This window comes from Phyllostomus discolor, chromosome X, assembly GCF_004126475.2.
Source record: "Phyllostomus discolor isolate MPI-MPIP mPhyDis1 chromosome X, mPhyDis1.pri.v3, whole genome shotgun sequence".
In the NCBI taxonomy this organism is placed as follows: domain Eukaryota; kingdom Metazoa; phylum Chordata; class Mammalia; order Chiroptera; family Phyllostomidae; genus Phyllostomus; species Phyllostomus discolor.
Genome location: NC_050198.1, coordinates 70,918,367 through 70,939,432, shown reverse-complemented (window position 1 = coordinate 70,939,432; position 21,066 = coordinate 70,918,367). Strand labels below are relative to the sequence as shown.

The 21,066-nt window shown below is 45.1% G+C and overlaps 1 protein-coding gene and 1 pseudogene across 1 annotated transcript; one reads left to right on the top strand and one right to left on the bottom strand.

Annotated features, from left to right (window-relative positions):
* Positions 1 to 5,873: 5,873 nt before the first annotated feature.
* Positions 5,874 to 9,804, bottom strand: SOWAHD (sosondowah ankyrin repeat domain family member D). Its single transcript, XM_036016551.1, has one exon. The coding sequence runs from the start codon at positions 8,215 to 8,217 to the stop codon at positions 7,258 to 7,260; it is 960 nt and encodes a 319-aa protein (XP_035872444.1). The 5' UTR covers positions 8,218 to 9,804; the 3' UTR covers positions 5,874 to 7,257.
* A 10,208-nt stretch (positions 9,805 to 20,012) lies between these two features.
* Positions 20,013 to 20,799, top strand: LOC114504557 (annotated as a pseudogene).
* The last annotated feature ends 267 nt before the right edge of the window (positions 20,800 to 21,066 follow it).

Sequence of the window (21,066 nt, the reverse complement as noted above, 5' to 3'; positions counted from 1 at the left end):
AGGCAGTGGGGACAGGGAGAAATGGACAGATAAGATTTAGTAAAATCAACAAGACTCGCTGTTGGCTAAGTGTAAGGGAGGAGAAAGGGAGTTCAAAAAGATGATACCCAAGGTTCTGGCTCGAGCAACAGGATGGATACTGGAATCATTTCCTGAGAAGGAAAGACCATAAGAATAGTTTTCTGGTGAGAGGGCAGAGGGATCAAGGTTTCCGTTTTGGATATGCAGTTGACCATTGGACAGCAGACTTTTTTCAATAAATACTGCACATGTATTTTCTTTTCTTTATGATTTTTAAAATTTTTATTTCTTTTTTAAAAATATTTTATTTATTCATTTTTAGAGAGGGAACGGGGGGAGAGAGAGAGAGAGAGAGAGGGAGAGGGAGAGGGAGAAACATCAGTGTGTGGTTGCTGGGGGCCATGGCCTGCAACCGAGGCATGTGCCCTGACTGGGAATTGAACCTGCAATGCTTTGGTTTGCAACCCACACTCAATCCACTGAGCTACACCAGAACCAGCCAGGGCAAAATTTTTATTTCTTTTTAGAGAGAAGGGAAGGAAGGTTGAAAGAGAGGGAGAGAAACACCGATGTGCAACAGATACATTGCTGATGTGTGACAGACACATTGATCAGTAGTCCCTCACACACACACCCCACTGGGGACCTGGCCCCCAACCCAGGCCTGTGCCCTGACTGGGAATCTAACCCGAGACATTTGGGATTGCAGGACACCGCTCAATCCACTGAGCCACACTAGCCAAGGCCATGGTTGCTTTTTGTATGAGTCAGGGTTCAATCAGAAAAACAGGGCCAGTAGGAGATAAACATTAAGAGACATGTGGCAAGGAATTGACTTCTGTGAAGGTGAAGCCAGACTAGGCAAATTAGGAGTTCATAGGGTGGGCTTTCAGGAAGGGCATACTCGACTCCACAGGCATGGGTAGTCCACAGGTGGGACTGTAGCCTAGCCAAGCTGATATATCTTTTGTTCTTTGTGCTTTGAGGTCAGATCTATGGTTCCATTGCCAAGCAATACCTATTTATTGAGCACCTCCCATCTGTCAGGAACTATGGTTACTATGGTCAATAAGACAGACTTGGTCTCTGTCCTCATGGAATTTAAGTCTAACTGGGGCAGGTAAGATATTAATCTACTAATTGTTTGAATAATTTCTCAAGTGTGTTAAGAACTATGGAGAACAGAACGGGTGAGGTGCTAACCTAGTTTGAGGGGCAGGGAAGACTTCCCTAAGGAGGTGACATTTAAATTAACATCTGAAGGATAAGTGGTAGTGAGCCAGGTGAAGGGGGTCAAGGAATAGAGGGAAGAGTGTTTCTAAAGAAGGAACACCATGTAAGAATCCCAAAGTTTAGAAGAACATGGCTCTTTCAAGGAATGCAAGGAGGATTATGTGGCTGTGATAGGGGACTCAAGAGTTGGAAAATTTTAGTTTAAGGTAAATAGCTATAAATAGGTAATGCATATGTTAAGTTATTGTTTCAGGAACTGCAGATAAGGCCCACCACTCCTGGGAGAGACAGCCAACCTCCTGGGACATGGCTAAAGACCACCACCTGGGGAACAAGTGGAGATATCCAAGCCATTGTGTTCCACAGAGGAACAGACAACCACCAGAGACACAGCTAAAGACCACTGCCCAGGGCAAGAATACTGCAGTTTTTTAATCCAATTAACTTCTCTGTGAATTCCAAACCCCTTACCTACATTTACTTCTCCTTATAAAAAGGGATATTTTAAAATGGAATTTAAGACCGTCATTACGGTATGAACCCACAGGGTATAAACCCACAGTCGTCTCAGGTCACTGGCCATCTGAATAAAGCACCCATAAAGATTCAATCTCTGTCTGTGCTTATTGGGTTTGGTATGTGACAGCACGAATTTGGGCTTTTCCAGTTTCAGCTGGAGCAGAGTGAGGAAGGGTAAGCAGGGAAGGGATGAAATAACTCAGGGAGAGAACATAGAGTGAAGAGAAAAGTTTCTGGGAATTCAGCCTGATAAACACCAGGAATTAAAACTGTAGGAGCTCATGGAAGACTAAAGAAGAGAGTTTCAAGGAGGAAAAAGTAGCCAATATTGGTCAGTGAGGCCAAGAAGTAAACATAAGGACTTGCATTTGGCAGATGGGAGGTCAGCATGGGAGACCTTCGAGGAGGAATCAATTGCACTGGGATGATGGAGGCAGAAACCAGAATGCACACATAGAGTTGAGAGGTGATTAAGAAGTGAGGAAAGCTCCCTGGCTGGCATAGCTCAGTGGATTGAGCACGGATGGGCCTGTGAACCAAGGGGTTGTCAGTTTGATTCCCAGTCTAGGGCACATGCCTGGGTTGCAGGCCAGGTCCCCAGTAAGGGGCACATCAGAGGCAACCACACATTGATGTTTCTCCCTCTCTTTCTCCTTCCTTTCCCCTCTCTCTAAAAATAAATGAATAAAGTCTTTTAAAAAAAGAGGTGAGGAAAGCCCTGGCTGGTAGCTCAATTGGTTAGAGTATCCTACTAGTGTGCCAAGGTTGCAGGTCTGATGCCTGGTCAGAGCTCATACAGTAATCAACCAATGAATGCATTAATAAGTGGAACAACAAATTGATGTTTCATCCTGACCCGTGTGGCTGAGTGGGTTGGGTGTCATCCTACAAACTAAAATGTTGCCAGGTCAATTCCCAATTCCCTTTCAGGGCACATGCCTGGGTTGTGACAGGCCAGGTCCCTGGTTGGGGACTTGAAAGAAGCAACCAATTGCTGTTTCTCTCACACATCCATGTTTCTCTCTCTCTCTCTCTCTCTTCTTCCCTTCCCCTCTCTAAAAATAAGCAAATAAAATTGATGTTTCCTCTCTCCCTTCCTCTCTCTAAAATCAATAAAAAACAAAATTTAAAGAGTTGGCCTGTTTGTCACCCAAAGAGCCTGCCTCCTAATAGGCACTCAATAAATGTTATTGCACTGAACTAAACCGAGGGTGAGCTTGAAGATACGGGAAAGAGGAGATGAGACTGAGAGCATGAGTTATATCTTGAAAGGAGCCAGGCGTGCTCCTTCATTAAAATGAACTGGAAAGAGGGAAGACAAGGAGGCTGGATGTGGAATATAGGGTTTGTCGGCTGGAATGGGAGGAAGACCTTTCCACAGGTAATAGGATCAGGAGACAAAGGACTTGTATGCTTTTATTCTCTTCAGAGGATTTCAGGTTTAGCTCTGACTCCAGTTTATGACTTTGTCTGGGAACAATATCTAACCTATTAATATTTGATATGCACTTATTAAGTTGCTGCTTTTACTTCTGTGGGCTGAGAATAAGGAAATGCAGCTTGTTACAATTACGTTTAAAGTAAAACAATGTAGCTTGTGAAGAACACCAATCAGCAAAAGAACCAACATCTCCTGTGAGGAATAGCCACTCATCTGGCTCAGAGAGAAAATAACTTGCAATCATTGTGGACACATTTTAGAGACAGGATAATACAGTGATCACTAGATTCTTCCTGCACTAGGCTAGCAGGTAAAATAGCTTCACCACAACAGCCTGCTGAGCACCTTTCAATTCTTCCAAACAATAGCTGTCATTCCCTATATCCTGTGTGTCCTGAGGCAGTGCTAGGTGTTGCCCTTATCTCCAATCTTCAGGACAAACCTCAAGCAAGATTGTATTGTTCCCATTTTGCCGATAAGATAATTGCAACTCAGAGTCATTTGCTCAAGGCCATTCACTAGTCGGTAGTCAGGATGGAACCCAGATTAGGCTGAGAGCTTCCCACCACACCAGTGGGTTTGAATTTTGCTTCTGGGGTCACTGTGTGGACTGTCTGTCTAAGGCAGAGGCAGAGGGTGCAGAGCCTGAGACCCAATTTCAATCTGAGCAGCTCTACATTTGTCAATTTTATACATGCAGCTTCAAGGTCAGGCAAGCTTTATTAGAGCAAAGGCTATGGAGAAGAAAAAAATTTGAAAGCTGCTGACCTCCATAGGTCTTGGAACTTCTCAGCTGAAGTATGACTTTTCTGGAAGGTTCCCTCCCCCCCCAGAAACACTGCTTGTGTGATGTGTTTCCCCCATGTTGTCTCCCCTGGCACATCCATCCTCTGCTAGACTGGCAGAGTGCTTTTTCTAAAATCTCATGTTACTCCTCTTGGAAACCTATGGCTCTCAGCTACCTTTAGGTGAAAATCCATGTTCCTCTTTTAGCATGACCTAGGACCCTTCTTGATGTGGACCTGCACTGACTTCTCCAGCTTTGCCATTTAATTACTCCCTACCTCCCACCTTCTGGCCAAACAGGCTGACTTACATTTCCTGATATGTGTTGTACCCACCCATACACACTCCAGTGGCTCTTCCAGGGGCCCCTCCCCCTTCTCAACTGACTATCTCCCACTCACCCTTGCCTCAGATCAGGAATTACCTTACCCCCTGAAAGCATTTCCAGCACCTTTCAGCCTCGGTCAGGCCCCACCCTCTGAGCAGCACCCCACTCCTCATGTTTACATGTCACAGCCCTGCTTCTGTTTCCTTTTATTTTTTTTTTATTTTTACTTTTTGAAGGAATGAGAGGGTTTTTTTTTTCCATTTTATTTATTTATTTATTTTCAGAGAGAGGGGAAAGGGAGGGAGAGAGAAACATCAGTGTGTGGTTGCCCCTCATACACCCCCCTCCACGGGGGACCTGGCCCAAAACCCAGGCATGTGCCCTGACTGGGAACTGAACCGGTGACCCTTTGGTTTGCATGTTGGCACTCAATCCACTGGCCTACACCAGTCAGGGCTCCTTTTATTATTTTTTAAAAAGATTTTGTTTATTTTTAGACATAGGGGGAGGGAGAGAAACACTGATGTGAGAGAAACATCGATCAGTTGCCTGTTGCATGCCCCCCAACGGGACCAAACCCGCAACCCAGGCATGTGTTCTGAGTGGGAATTGAACTCGAAACCTTTTGCTTTTGGGATGACGCCCAACCAGCTGAGCCAAATCAGGCAGCAGTCTGTCTCCTTTTCTTGTCTGCATGCCCCACTAGAATGCAGATTGTCATCGTCTGCTTAACTCTGCTTTGCTCCCCTGGAAAGTTTCTCAGGGAATTTGTTCTTTCTCTTGGGGTAAGCATACCAGCCTTGCCTCGAAAAGCATACCAGAAATGCCAATGGCTTGAAGTTAGGCATGGAGAGTTTTCAGCCTGGGAGTTCATCCCCTGCAGCCAAACCTCAATCTTACATGGAGGAGGTAGGCTAGGCAATATCACATGATGAGAAAAATCTGTGGGGAAGAATAGCTGACTACAGGAAAAAAAAACTATAGAAAGCTGCTTTCAAATCTTCTAGCTGACTTGGTTTTCATTTTGGAAAGAGTAAGGCGCATGCTGGTCTCAGGTCCCCAAATCTGCTAATAGTTAAGACGCTTAGGTTCAAACTTTGCCTATGAAGATGGGAATAGTGTCGTAAGTGCCATTTGAATGTTGGGCAAAGGCGCATGCCAATCTTGTCTTTAAGCCAGGAACCTGCAGACTCAGCCATGTGGCAGGAAGGCCCTAGGCCCTGCTCTGGCATCCTTCGCCAATCCCAACCCACCTTGGCAGCTGTCAAGGGGGAGGTTGTAGAGCAGAAACCTCAGTCTTGCATCAGTTAGCTGATTTCCACCTATAAAATGGGCAGAAAAAGTTCAGAGGGGTTATGCCAGCTGCTGTTGCCAAATGCCAGAAAGCTAGGAATAGCTCACCCTCTCCACTTCAAACACTGGTGTTCATTAACAAGAGAAAGGAAAAGCTATATTACATTGTATAAATATTTTAAGGTGTATTCCTAGAGGCATGAGACAGGCTGAAAACATCAATAGGAAGGGTTTGGATAATTTCATGGATGAGAAGAATCTAATGGGTTATTAAGGGAAGGTGGGACTGTTTCCGGGCACAGAGCGGGTAGTAAAAGAAGGCAAATAGGCCCACCAGACAGAGATGGAAAGCTGTATGGATAGGCTCAAGGTGGTGTTTCTGTACTGTGTGATGACTCGATTTCTCCCTGGTGTTCGAGGAGGGCCGGGGACGCAAGGACTGCCCAGGCCTCCAGGGGTACGGCACTATTTCTAAAATACACTGTTCTCTAAGGCAGCCTGGAGTCCTAGCCTCCAACTGCTTTCCCCACCTTTCAGTTCAAATCACCCACCCTGTATTCTACTCCATTCATATTACTTCTAAATGGGAACAATTTTCCAAACTACAACTTACATATTAAGTATAATTTTAAAAAAAAACACCACACAAATGCTGATGATTAAAGCCCTATCTCAAAAAAAAAAATGCCAGTGAGGGTGTCTCACTGGAGGGCAGGAGTCTGGGTAAATGACATGACTCACCAACAAAATATCAGAACTGTGCATTTGGAGGCTTTCCCCTTTTACACCATTCTTCCCCCCTATGCACAGCTCTTCTAGGAGAACTGGACCAGACCTAGATGCTTAAGAGCCCAATAGACAAATTGTGAGTCTGAGCTTCAAGATGTAAGTAGCTCCTTCAGTGCACAGCTCAGCCATTTGCTCTGAGAATGATGTCCACAGCCTGTCCTGGATCACTAGCTCCCAGCCATGGGTGAGAGACCTCTTCCCTGCAAATGTAGGAAACTTCCCCCTTGGCGGTTAATGAAAAAAAAAAAAAAAGCTCAAAGGACAGCTTTGTCATGTGAAACGAAAACAGAATTCCACTTTAATGTGCTTAAGAAGTCATCAGTGATACATTTGAAAAGGTACCAGTGAGGCCTGGTTGTCTCAGGAACAGGGAGCCAGGGTCGCTGACTCTGGCAGCACTAAATGACCCATTAACAGCTAAGTCAAGCCTGCAGTTAGGCGCTTCCTCTGCATCAGTGGTTTACAGTCTTAGCTCATTTTTCTAGCAAATGTTTCCTAAGAAGCCAGAACTTCTGCCAGGTAAATGGCTACTGGAAGTTTAACTCTCCCTCTCCCACGCAGGACCAAGCTCCTGCTCCTAACTCCAACTCCTCTGGGGACTGGGAGCCAGGACAGGTTGGTCTTTGCTCTGCCTCAGTTGGGTCGGGGGCTGGTCCCCGGGTGTCCTGGTCTTTGGCTGCAGAAGACCTGTGACAGCTACTTGAGACAGACCCGAGGTTGTCCGCTCTTTGCAGATCCGGCGCACTCAGCCGCATCTGAGGCACCACTGCCTCAGTGGAACCTTGGACAGCCCAGGACCGAGGCCTTGTTGCGGTGTTGCGGACCTGCGCTCATGTCTAAGTCGTCCTCAACGGTCCTGGAAGAAGGGGAACATCTGGCGAAAAAAGCCTTGAATTTGCGCCACTCGATTGCCTGTGGAGTCCTTCTCCTTGCGGTGTAACGCCGTTTCTCTCGCCGTTGTCTCCACAGCCGTCGCACCCACTGCGTTCGGAGTCCTTCGAGGCGTCCACGCGGCAGTGGCGCCGCTGCTGTTGTTGTTGGCGTTGCTCCTCTCACTGCCTTGCTCTATCTCCCATTGCTCGGCCCCCGATAACTCCCTCAGGGTCCAGGGTGCGTCGGGCCCCAGGTAATGACAGGCCCGGTGGCCGCTGTGGTCTCGGCGTGTGGGATCAGCTCCCAAGGCGCCCACCAGCACTTTGATGACCATGTAGTGGCCCTGCAGGGCCGCCAGGTGAAGGGGCGTGAGGCCGCCGCTACCCGGGGCGCTCACGTCGAGTCGCAGCCCCCGGCGCTGGGCAAAGTCGTGCACCAGGATGAGTTCCTCGTGGCGCCCGTGCTTGGCCAGCCAGTGCAGCAACGAGTAGCCGGTGATCGGATCGCCCCGTAGGAGCAGTCCAGGATCAGCTTCCAGGAGCTCCTGCAGCACCTCAAAACGGCCTTCAGCGGCAGCCAGTATCCACGCGTGCTCCCGGGGCTCCAGGCACAGCCTGCTGTTGCCCGCTGCATTCGGCCCGCCCGGGGACCGCTCCTCCGTGCGCTCCTCTGACTGCCACCCGGTGGGAGTTCCCCCCTGCAGCCCCAGCAGCTCCCGCAGAGCGCCCCGCCGGCGTCCGGAGCCCGCTCCAGAGCACGTCAGCGAGCCGTGGAAGGGGAGCTCCCGGGAGAAGGCGGCGCTGCCGCGGTACCTGGTGAGGCTGCGGTAGTCCACACTCGAGGGGCGGGGCTGCCGGACGCTCCGCAGACTTTGAGCGCTCGGTGCCGGAGAGGCCCTGGGAGCAGAGATCGCTGCCACTCGGGGCTCGGCCATGGTCCTGCAGCTCCACCGCCGCGGTCCGCGTTTCTAGCTTTGAAGGCCCTTCCCGGGCCCCACTAGGAGAGGAACTGGCGCTGGGGAAGGAAGCGGCTTGAGCAATTGGGCTCCGAGGGAGGGAGCAAGTGAGGGGAGGAGAGGGGAGGGAGGGAGAAAGCGAAGGAGCGGAGGGAGGGCCGGCGCTGGCGTGGGGGGGTGTGAAGGGGTGGGAGCTCTCGCTGACTCCCAGGACGAGCTTGTCTCCCGCACACCGGGTACCGCCGCCGCCTCCTCCACTTAGGTATTGGGCAGCCCCGCCCCAGTTGGCCAGGTGAGCTGGGCCGCCCCGCCTCCCGGCTGGCAAGGGCAGCAGTCCCGCGGGCGCAGGGAAAGGCTGCAACCGGCCCCCTAGGCTGCCGGGAGCAGTCCAGCAGAAGTTCTCCGCATCCCAGCAGCTGCAGAGATAAAGAAGCTCCTGGGCGCCCCTTCCCCAGCGGCCTGGGCTTGGCTGCCAACCGAGGTCCCTGGGCCACTCGCTCCCCACCGCCTTCCTTCGCCCGTCCCTCTTATCTTCTTAGGAGTCTCCCTGTACTTTGTCCCGGAGCAGCCTTTGTCCCGCGCCTAGCTTTCACGGAGGCGGCCTGACTGCCCTAGGTGACGCCAGCTCGCCTGCTCTGCCCTTTGTGCAGCCTAGACCCTTCCCGCAGCGCCCCGAGCTGGGAGCAACACGGGATTCCTGCAGAGAAATCCAAGACAGAAACCCAGGCAGACCCTTTCCAAGGAACCAAGAAGGGGTATTCCCTTGTCTCCTCGCAGGTCCCTGCTCCAACCTCTTCTATCCTTTTTAACCTCTCCCACGTTGGCTTGAAGAAGCAGGTGCAGGTTAATGAGTCAGTGGCCAAGGAATGCCTTGCCCTCTTCAGAGATGTGTTCTGCTTTCTCCCTCAGGGACCTGCTGATTTCTGCGAATTCAGAGCTTAAGGACTTTTAAAAGAGGAGGATATTTTATCTCTTTATACTCCTAACACTGGCTTCCTCTTTGCTCTTTCCTTCCCTCAATAAATGATACCTCTCGCCTCCTGCTGGTCCCATTCCCGTGTTAGGAAGTTCAGTCAGAGAGCAACTGGGAGCCATAGAAGGTTCTTGAGGCAGAGGGGGACACAGCTATGAGTAAGGTGGTATTTAGGAAAATGATTATGGGAGAAGCAGAGTCAGGAAGCCAGGAGGATGTTCCAACAGTGCAGGCCAGAGGGGATGGAGGCTCAGGCTAAGTCAGCCCACTCTACTGGGCCCAACAGTGATAGAAGATATCAGAGGCTTTTCTGCCTTGGCCCTCAAATATTTGGGATCATCCCTAAATATCTTGAGCTTTCCTTCATGACAGTCTATTCATTTGTAATCCAGTTTTGAACATTTACTATGTGCCAGACACTGTGGTAAATGCAACACTTCTAATCTTCCCAGTGACCTCAAGAGCTGCATATCATTATCATCCTCAGTTTTCAGAGGTTAGGCCACTTGCCCAAGGTCACCCAGCAGGAAGTGGCAGAGCAGGTCTGTGTGACACCAGAGTCTTTGTTCTGGCACTGAGGTACTGATATTCAAGCCCGGCTTATTGGCTGCAAATCACTCACACAAACCCCAAGTTTCAGCCAAACGGATGGACTTGTCCTAAACTGAGTACATCTTAAACTTTCCCTCCCCTCCCCTAGAATGTCCTCCCTCACAGCTTCTGTCTAGTGAATTTCTTCTTCCTGCCCTTGAGGTTGGCCTCGGTTTCCACTTTCTCCAGTAAGGTACTTCTGATGACCCCAGCCCAGAGTGATCCTTCTCCCTCTCACAATCATCTGTTTGTATTACAGCCTTGGCATCTGGCACAGACTGCCTTATGTTGTATTTCTCTCCCCTTGCTCTGACATGCCAATTAAACTCTAAACTCTTTGATGACTATGTCGCAGTATCCTTGTGCACCTAGTAGATGTGCAAGAAAAATTCGTTACCTTGTTCTGGTTTGGCAGCCTGAGAAAATGTGACTGTGTGTATGTGTGGTGGGGAGCATTGTGTGTGTGTGTTTGGTGAGGTGCATCTGCAGCCAGAACCTTTATGCCTACCCCCACATTCCTGCCTTGGGCTGAATCTGTAGGACACCAAAAACAAGTCATAGATTTGGTCAATTCATTAAAAAACTAATAGTGATCTGTAGTTTATTCGCTGAGCTTACTAGCCAAAGCCACCTCTTGGCCTTTGCTGACTCCTCAGAGACTAGGCCCAGGCCCAGAGTGGGCCCCAAGCTTTCAGGCTTTCATTTTCAAAATGAACCATGACTGACAAGCAGTTACTTCCGTTGCTCTGGAAACTCCCCTCCACAACCCCAAATCTGTAAACACCAAACCACACGCATGCACACACACTTCCAGAATATGCAAACAGCTGCAGCAATATTTTTAAATAAAAATGCCAACATGGAAGAATGCTTGGGCTATTAATTTTCCTCACCAGTAAGTAGGCATTGCCCTTCCCTATCAGCACTTAATAATGTCTCTGGTTCATAGACTGCAAAGGCAGTTGCTTGACCAGTACCACAGACCCACGACACACATGCCCTTCCTTAACTCTGTTGCCAGAGGCCAAAGCCACAATGCCTCCCTAGTAACTGATTTCATCTTTTCTTGGCAAGTGCTTCCTACCCTAGGCTACCAGCTGCATACAGAGTTCCCCAGAATCCTGGCACCCATCTCTGTTTCAGTAGAGAGGGTATCTGGAATCCGATACCTGGGAGTGGGGTAGATATAGGGTATTTGCATTTGAAATGGTGATGCCTGGTGTCTTTTCCAAATGGCAGCATCCCCAAGGTATTTAGATGTTTGTTTTCAGACCCTGGACTGTTTGAACTGGAAGAAATCTTAATGCTCCATTGGTTAGTTCTTCATTTTCCAGATGAGGTTTAAGTAACTGTCAGAGAGGGTAGCAGGAAGCAGAGGAACTTAAAGCTGAAGTGTTGGGTGTACATTGAAAATCAATCTTTTTTACTAAAGATTGTATTTCTTTATTTTTAGACAGAGGGAAAGGGAAGGATAAAGAGAGGGAGAGAAACATCAATATGTGGTTGCCTCTTATGCACCGCCCGCCCCCCACACACACTGGGGACCCACCTGCAACCCAGGCATGTGCCCTGACTGGAATTGAACCAGTGACCCTTTGGTTCACAGGCCAGTGCACAATCCACTGAGCCACACCAGCCAGGGCTGAAAATCAATCTTGATGAGGAGAAAGCAGCTCAGAAATCTTATTGGAAGTCAGTGGGGAATCATAATTGTTCTGCAAAAAATTAATTTACATGCAGCTTTTCAGGAACATGGTCCTGTGGGGAAAACCAAAGGCACAAATGTCTTTGGCTTTCAGTGGAGTTTGCCAATGAGGCTTATGGATCCTGAAAAATCGGGGATGCAAACAGACAAGGGCAGAATATGGGAAGTAATGAGTTTCAGGCTTTCAATATAACCTGCACTGCTGGAGGGAACAGGGAACATTCTTGAAGTTCCAGATATAAAAGATAAATTTTCCTTCTTCCAAAGACCTGTGCTGACAGCATCACATGATTCTTGGTCAGAGAGCAGGCCACAAGAGAGAAGGTTCCATTCCCACTGAGCAACAGAGTGTGTAGTTATGAGTCTGTAAGTGTGTGTGTGATAGTATATGTTTGAGTGTGTGTGTATGCACACACACACTGCCAGATGTCACTGTATGTAGTTGTCCTATTCTCCTTTCCAAGTGCCAAGGCTTTACATGGAAAGACTCCTGTGAAAAGTTTACCGTTGTGAATATCTTTCATGTTTAATAAACACTTAAAAAATTCTTTCCTAATACCTTGGAATTACCGTTTCCCCCAGTACTTCAGTAAACTGTGATGTACTTTTTAGGAAAAAAAGTTTTGATCTTACTTTGGGAGCTAAGTAAGATTGCAATAATAGAGGTGGCAGGACCAAGATGACATCTGTGAACCAAGACACCAGGATTTCTAAAAATGACTAAGGAGAAAGGGGTCTACAGGGAGCAGAAAGAAATCTTCAGGCCTGACCTGTAAAAGACCCGGATGCAATGGCTTAGCTAGAGTCCAAGTGTGAAGCATGGGCCCTGAAGTGTGACGAGAAAAAAAGTTTCGATTACACATTTTATTGAGACTTCGATGAAAGAATGTCACGTCCTGGAAAAAAAAAAACTAAAGTATTACCACATGGGGACACACGAGGGCGCTCTAGGCAACTAGAGATTGAGAAAACCAGAGAGTTAGCGCAGATTTCAGCTTTGGAGAAAAGCTCTTGCAAACCCTTCGTTGATGTGAATTTAAATTTTTAACCAGGATGGGGCTGCTCACCATTGGCCCTTAAGTAGATGCAAGGAAGGAGGTACTAGCATCAGGGGCTGTGGTGAGGAGGCCAGGGTGTCATCTTGAAGAGGATGTGAACAATCTGGAGAGAGGAGGATGGTGAGAAGAAGGATGTGTTTCCACTTTAGTCAAGAGGAGTTGGTGTCTGTAACATGTCAGACTTGGAATAATAATTTATTATGGTTTTTCAAAGTGCTTTTATATTTTTAAATTATCTCTTTGATCCAGGTAGCAAGCATGTGAAGTGAATAGAAAAGACAATATATCTGATTCACACAGATGGCTAAGAGAGGTTAAGGGACTTGCCTAGAGGCACACAGCTCCAAAGTGGTAGAGTTTGTGTTTGTGCCTCTATGTCAGTAATTTTTAGCCAGTGTGTTGCAAGATTTTTAAAAATCTGCACTACCTGACTATTTAGTCAGGGGCACTGACCTTTTTTCCCTTAGATTGTCAAATAGAAAAATGACAACAACCAGCACAACAATAGCCATTTGGTGTTAATGAATCAAAACTATACCTATTTTTGCTCAGATCTGCAAAATATATATTTTTTGGTGTGCCACAGAATTTCAGTAATTAGTTTATGTGTGCCATGAGATGAAAAAGGTTGAAACTCACTGCTCTGTGCCATGCTGCCTTCCTCATTTGGGTATGATGTTCAGAGACAACTCTCAGCAACACTGCAATACGTACTTGTTGTCCTTGGTGCCTTCTGCTTTTCGTTTCTGATATCCAGATAGCCTGTGACACAAATTGCCCAATGTAACACTCCCTAATAATAAGGATAACAGCTACCTGCTGGTATTGTCTGCCAGGCCCTGTGGCAATCATTAAACATGCATTATCAGACATGGAAGTTCATAGTAGCTGTACTCACAATAGACAAAAGGTAGAAAGAAACCCAATGTTTATCAACAAATGAATGAATAAACAAAATGTGGTATATCCATGCAATGGAAAATTATTTAGTCATAAAAATGAATTAAATAATGATATATGCTTCCACGTGGATGAATCTTGAAAGCCAGACACAAAAGGCTGCATATTATCTCATTCAATTTATATGAAATGTCCAGAAGAGGGAAATACATTAGAGACAGGAAGTAGATTAGTGGTTGCCTAGGCTGGGAGGTGGGGTGGAGAAGGAAAGGGCTAATGGAGAGTGACTGCTAATGGGCACTTTTCTTTATGGTCTGTAAAAGTGCATCTTTTAGTTTGAAAGTCTTTTAAAAAGTTCTTAAATTTATTGGTTGATTTTTTTTTAGAGAGAGAGGAAGGTTGTTCCACTTAATGCATTCACTGGTTGCTTCTTATATGTGCCCCGACTGGGGATCGAACCCACCACACTGGCATAGCAGGATGATGCTCTAATCAACTGAGCCACCTGGCCAGGGCCTCATTTGAAACTCTTTTAAGGATTTTGCCACAAAATAGCCAGCTAACTTCTGTGTGGTACCAAAGTGACAAAGGAAGTGTCACTCCCTGCCTTGTTACAAAATACTGTTAAGGTTTTACTGTATATCAGAAGTCTAATGTCTATACCATATTGATGAATCCTATTGCACTTTGCATCTATCAGGCTTCACTATCTTTTCTGTAATAGCTTGCCAACTTTCTCAGTAAGTTTACCTTGAAATCCACTCCCATCTTTTGAAAAATTGCTTTCAAAGCACTACTTTGTAGTGTTTCCTATTTTTTCTGTAAGACAATTAAAAAAATTAAACCAATCATTTTGTTCACACTATATGTTCTCCTTTACATCATTCCTTTAGTAGCCCCTAAGAAAGTAGTTCTTTGTGGATATTATTGTTAGAATGGAATCTAGCAAATACAAAAGATGAAAATGTTAGAAACATTTTATCCAGCTGTACATCAAACTTCCCACATTATATCATTTATTCCAATACTGTTTGTTCAATTCTTCAGCAATATTTTGTAGATGCCTTCCGGTAGTATTTGCTGCAAAAGAAATGGATTTTAATTTATCACCATACTGTTTCACGTGGATTTATTATGACCATTTTTACCATGATAAGAAAAGTAAGTATTTTCCCAAAAGGATCTGTGAAATTTTGTTTTTATTTATTTAGTAAGAAACTTCAGACGAACCTTTAAACATGCATCTGGACGTTTAGTGAGATTTAATAAAGTACTGCATTGAAAATATCATGATGTTAAATATTACTGAAAAATAGTAAATATTTATCTTTATGTTCTCCATGCTTAGTTTTTAATGTAAACATAGAAAATTATGATATAGCCCTGGCTGGTATAGCTCAGTGGATTGAGTGCAGGCTGCAAACCAAAGGGTTGCTAGTTTGATTCCCAGTCAGGGCACATGCCTGGGTTGTGGGACAGGTCCCCAGGGGGGCCACATGAGAGGCAACCACACATTGATGTTTCTCTCCTTCTCTTTCTCCCTCCCTTCCCATCTCTCTAAAAATAAATAAAAATATTTTTTAAAATTATAATATATATACAGGGACTTCTAGCCAAGTTGGAGGCATTGGTAGATACATGTTGCCTCCTCACAGAACCAAAAGAAGGACACCAACAAATTTAAAAACAAAAAATAACCAGAACTGCCAGAAAATCGAACTGTATGGAAGTCCAACAACCAAGGAGTTAAAGAAGAAACACTCATCCAGACTGGTCAGAGGGGCAGAGATGGGCAGCAGGGACAGAGAGGGCAACCAGGGCAGAGAGGATGCTTGGCAAGGTGGTGGCTGGCAGACCGGGCAGGTAAGGCACTGGCTGGTGGACTGGGTGTTCCCACATTTGTGTTCCTACATAAACTGGGAGGAACAACTGGAGAGTGAGACAGACCACACAACCCAGGGTTCCAGCATGGGGAAATCAAGCCTCAAAAACTCTGGCTGTTAAAAACCTGTGTAAGGTTGCAGTGGCGGGAGAAACTCCCAGCCTCACAGGAGAGTTCATTGGAGAGACTCATAGGGTCCTAGAATGTACACAAACCCGCCCACCTAGGAATCAGCACCAGAGGGGCCCAATTTCCTTGTGGGTAGCAGGGGAAGTGAGTGAAAGCCAGCTGAGAGCTGATCAAGCAGCATTGTTCCCTCTCTGGCCTCACCCCCACAGACAGTGCCCACATGGGTTGGTCTACCCTGGAGAATACCTAAGGCTCTGCTCCTTAAAATGTAACAGGTTCCTGAGACAGAAACATATGGCTCAAATGAAAGAACAGATCAGAGCTCCAAAAATAGAACTGAGTGATGAAGAGATAGCCAACCTATCACATGCAAACTTCAAGACACTGGTAATCAGGATGCTCACAGAAATGATTGAGTATGGTCATGAAATGGAGGAAAAAATGAAGCCTATGCAAAGTGAAATAAAGAAAAAATATACAGGGAACCAACAGTGAAGGGAAGGAAATTAGCACTCAAATTGAAGATTTGGAGCAGAAGGAAGAAATAAACTTTCAACCAGAACAGAATGAAGAAACAAGAATTCAAAAAAAATGAGGAGAGGCTTAGGAACCTCTGGAACAACTTTAAATGTTCCAACATCCAAATCATAGGGGTGCCAGAAGGAACAGAGGAGCAAGAAATTGAAAACTTATTTGAAAAAATAATGAAGGAGAACATTCCTAATCTGACAAAGGAAATAGACTTCCAGGAAGTTCAGGCAGCTCAGAGAATCCCAAAGAAGATGGATCCAAGGAAGCACACACCAAGGCACATCATAGTTACATTAGCCAAGATTAAAAATTACAAGAGAATCTTGAAAGATTCTCAGCAACAGAAAAGTAGACAGTTACCTACAAAGACATGCCCATAAGTCTAGCAGCTGATTCTCAAAAGAAACCTTGCAGGGAGGAAAGGCTTAGAAAGTATTCCAAGTCATGAAAGACAAGGACCTGCATCCAAGATTGCTCTATCCAGCAAAGCTTTCCTTTAGAATGGAAGGACAGATAAAGTGCTTCACAGATAAGGCCAAGTTAAAGGAGTTCATCATCACCAAGGCCTTGTTATACGAAATGTCAAAGGGACTCATCTAGGAAAAAGCAGATGATCAAAACTGTGCACAGTAAAATGACAACCAACTCACAACGATCAACAACTGAACCTAAACCCAAACCAAAAACAACCGAAGCAAATAACTAGAACAGAAAAAGTATCAGAGAAATAGAGATCACATGGAGAGTTATCAGCAGGGGGCTGGGAAGTGGGGAGAATGGGGGGAAAAGGTACAGGGAATAAGAAGCATAAATGGTAGGCACAAAATAGACAGGGGGAAGTTAACAATAGTAGGGGAAATGGAGAAGGCAAAGATCTTATATGTACAACCCATGGACATGAACTAAGGGAGGGAATAATGGTGGGGGCTACAGGGCAGAGGGGAATAAAGGGGAGAAAAAAATTGGACAATTGTAATAGCATAATCAATAAAATATATTTAAAAAATAAAATCGAATTTTTTAAATAGGAAGAGTATCAAAGAATTTCCAGACTTGTTTCAAAATTGCCACAAAAAGTAACCACTATCTTAATTACCACCATATATCATTAAACATCCATTTTGAGGATGGTTACATTTTAAAGATCTTGTTAATCACGATTGTTTCATATTATTACTAACTAATTTAAAGTGCACACTTAAAGTGAGTGTGTTATTAACAAGTGGATGTGAATCATAGTTTAAGTAGTTTTTTGATATTTTTTTACTTTTTTGTAGCTTCTTTCTTTTTTTAAAAAAAAGATTTTATTTATTTACTTTTAGAGAGAGAAAAAAGGAGAGAGAAAGAGTGAGAGAGAAACATAATGTATGAGAGAAACAGCGATTGCTTGCCTCTCACACCTTCAATGGGGCACCTGGCTCGAAACCCAGGCATGTGCCCTAACTGAGAGTCGAACTGGCAGCCTGTCAGTCTGCAGTCCAGCTCTCAATCCACTGAGCCACACCAGCCAGGGCTGTAGTTTATTTGTTATCAGCAGTTTGTTCGCTGTTGCTTTTACTTTGTCATGGGGCTGATAAAAAGCTTATACCAGCAATGGGAGATTAGTCAGTCCTGCCATTTTCCTATTGGCCACTTGTCCTTGTATTCTTCATATTATCTTCACTCAGGCTGTGGTTTATTTGTAGGAAACTTTTCAAGCCACTTTTCCATTTGGGGAGGACTGGTTTAGTTAAAACCAGATGTTATAATCTGTAAATTTGCAACCCAACACAGAAATCACATCATTTTGGAATGGACTAAAAATAAAATGAGAGAAGATGGGTCACACTATCAACCCTTCTGTGCTGTGCAATTCCCACTCCTCCTTCAGGATGTCCATCAGTGACCATCTGACAAATAGATGAAATGAGGGTGCTAGTGTCACCCCATGTCTTGTATACATTACAGTTTAAGTTCTTCTATCTTTTTTGTCACAAAATAAATTTAAATAGAAATTATTTTTTAATTACATTTTTTAAAATATTTTATTTATTTATTTTTAGAGAGGGAAGAGGGGGGAAGAGAGAGAGAGAGAGACATCAATGTGCGGTTGCTGGGGGTCATGGCCTGCAACCTAGGCATGTGTCCTGACTGGGAATCGAACCTGCGACGCCTGGTTTGCAGCCCGAGTTCAATCCACTGAGCTACGCCAGCTAGGGCTAGAAATTCTAATATTTGTTTCCCATACCTCAATGAACCATCTTGACCACTCCACTTTGGAGACAATTGATTCATTGCATTGGTTGCATTTTACAAATGAGACAACTGAGGTAATAACAGGTGAAGAGACTTACTCAAGGATGCATAGGTAGTATGTGATGGAGACAGTATTGAAACAGGTCTGTTTGACTCCAGTGTCCATGCTCCTTTTATTATGACCAAAAGCTTCTCACTGATTCAGAGACAAACAGTTTCTGGTTTCAGATAGCAAAATGAGGGGAGACTGCTGAATCTTATTCTCCCAGCTGAGAGCATGTTTCTCTCCAAATGGTGTACAGCAGAGTAGGACTTAGGACTAGAGGGAGCACATGGACATAATTGGAATCTAACTACCAGTCATTGGGCACTTACTATGTATGTACAAGACAGACATGGAGCTGAAGACTGGATCCTCCCCACAGCCTTTTGAGGTAGGTGAGTGTTATTTCCATTTTACAGATGATGAAATGGAGCAGGTGGCCGCGCTGCCATTTAGAATGACTCCTAAATCTGGAATGCATTGTATTGCCTCTAGCCCATGTGCCTCATACACAATATTGTTACAGTCAGCACACAGTAAGGGTTAGCTGTGTGCCAGGCACTGTACCAACTGCTCTCCATGTATTATATCATTTAATTCTCACAACAGCCTCACAAGAAAGGTATTACAGTACTTTATTCGTGGTTTCACCTTCCATGATTTCAGCTACTCACAGTCAATTGTGGTCCAAAAATATTACATGGGTAATTCCAGAAATAAACAATTCATTTGTTTTAAATTATGTACCATTCTAAGTAGTGTGATGAAATTCTTGCCATCCTACTCTGTCCCACACAGAATGTGAATCATTTATTCAGTGTCCTCACATTGCATGCACTACCCAACACCTAGTCACTTAGTGGCCCTCTTGGTTATCAGAGAGAGGGAGAGAAAATAGTCACATAATTTATTACAGTATATTGTTGTTATAATTGTTTTATTTTATTGTTAATTATTATTTTTGATCTCTCACTGTCCTTAATGATAAGTTAAACTTTATCATAGGTATGTATGTATAGGAAGAAAACATAGAATATATAGGGTTCAATACTATGTACAGTTTTAGGCATCCACAGAGGGTCTTGGAACATATCCCTATTGAATAAGGTGGGGGGGCTACTGGATTAGATGTTATCCTCATTTTTTAAAGATTTTATTTATTTATTTTTAGAGAGAGGAGAAGGGGGAGAGAGAGGGAGAGAAACATCAATGTGTGGTTGCCTCTCACATGGCCCCCACTGGGGACCTGGCCCGCAACCCAGGCATGTGCCCTGGACTGGGAATCGAACCAGCAACACTTGAATTCACAGTCTGGCGCTCAATCCACTGAGCCACACCAGTCAGGGCATTATCCTCATTTTATAGATGCAGAAACTGAGGCTCAGAGAGGTCAAGGTCACCTGGCTGCTAGCAAGCGGCAGATCATCCACCAGTATGGTATCTCTTCCATCATTGCTTTGGGTAGGAGATGGACAGAATGTCAGCAGAGCCAGACTCTCTTAAGGAGTCCACTATCCATGCTGTCAGCATCCCCTTCCTGAGCAGATGCAGTCCAGAGAGGCCTGGACTGCTGTCAGCCTGTGGACTGCTGCCAGTCCAACAAGGTAAGAAAAAAATGGAATGTTTAGAAATGTTCATGAAAATTTGATATTGCTGCAGCATCCAAGTGAGTGATTAATTTTTGTTATTTTACAAATGTCTGTGTTCATGACAGATTGGAAATTTAAAAAAGAAATAACCTCCTTTTCATGATGATGGTGCTGAAACTGAAGAAGGAAACCCCTGCTCCTCCCAAAGCTGAAGCCAAAATAAACGCTTTGAAGGCAAAGAAAATGGTGCTGAAAGGTGACCACAGCCATAAAAATTGAAGATCCGCCTTGGCTGGTGTAGCTCAGTGAATTGAGCGCAGGCTGCAAACCAAAGGGTCGCCGGTTTGATTCCCAGTCAGGGCACATGCCTGGGTTGCAGGCCAGGTCCCCAGTGGAGGCTGCATGACAGGCACCCATACATTGATGTTACTCTCTCTTTCTCCCTCCCTTTCTGTCTCTCTAAAAATGGATAACTTAACCTTTAAAAAACAAAACAAATAAAAAAGAAGATGCTCACATCTCCCACATTCCAAAGGCCATAGACACTGGACTCCAAAGGTAGCCTAAATACCTCAGAAGAGTACCCCAGGAGAAACAAACTTGACTAGTGTGCCATCATCAAGTTCCCCCTGACCACTGAGTCAGCCATGAAGAACATAGAAGGCAGCAACACACTTGTGTTAATTGTGGAGGTCAAGGCCAACAAGCACCAGATCAAACAGGCTGTGAAGAAACTGTATGATATTGATGTGGCCAATGTCAATGTACTCAGGCCTTGATGGAGAAGAGAAGGCATATGTTTCACTGGCTCCCAACTAGGATGCTTTGGATGTTGCCAACAAAATTGGGATCATCTAAACTGAACCCAGCTGGCTAATTCTAGATATAAAAATTTTTCACTGTAAAAAAAAAAAAAAGAAATAACCCATTATTTACCACAGAGACTTTGAGAAGCATTGGTATAGACAAATCCTATCTACTCTCCATGCCCATGACGTGTCATTTTGAGGGCAGGAGGGGTCAACTCCAAACCAGAGGAGTGGGGAGCTGGTTTCCAAAGGATTATAGGAATGACTTGATTCACGCCAAGCTGAACCTGATGCTGAGGGTTTGTGAAAGACAATAAAGGCCTGATCTTATTCCTTTTGGGAAGTCTCCAAGAAGAATGAAGTTGGCTTTAAATGATAATGAT

Excerpts from the sequence above, each read along its gene's own strand:
- SOWAHD (XM_036016551.1), bottom strand. The coding sequence starts at position 8,217 with ATGGCCGAGCCCCGAGTGGCAGCGATCTCTGCTCCCAGGGCCTCTCCG.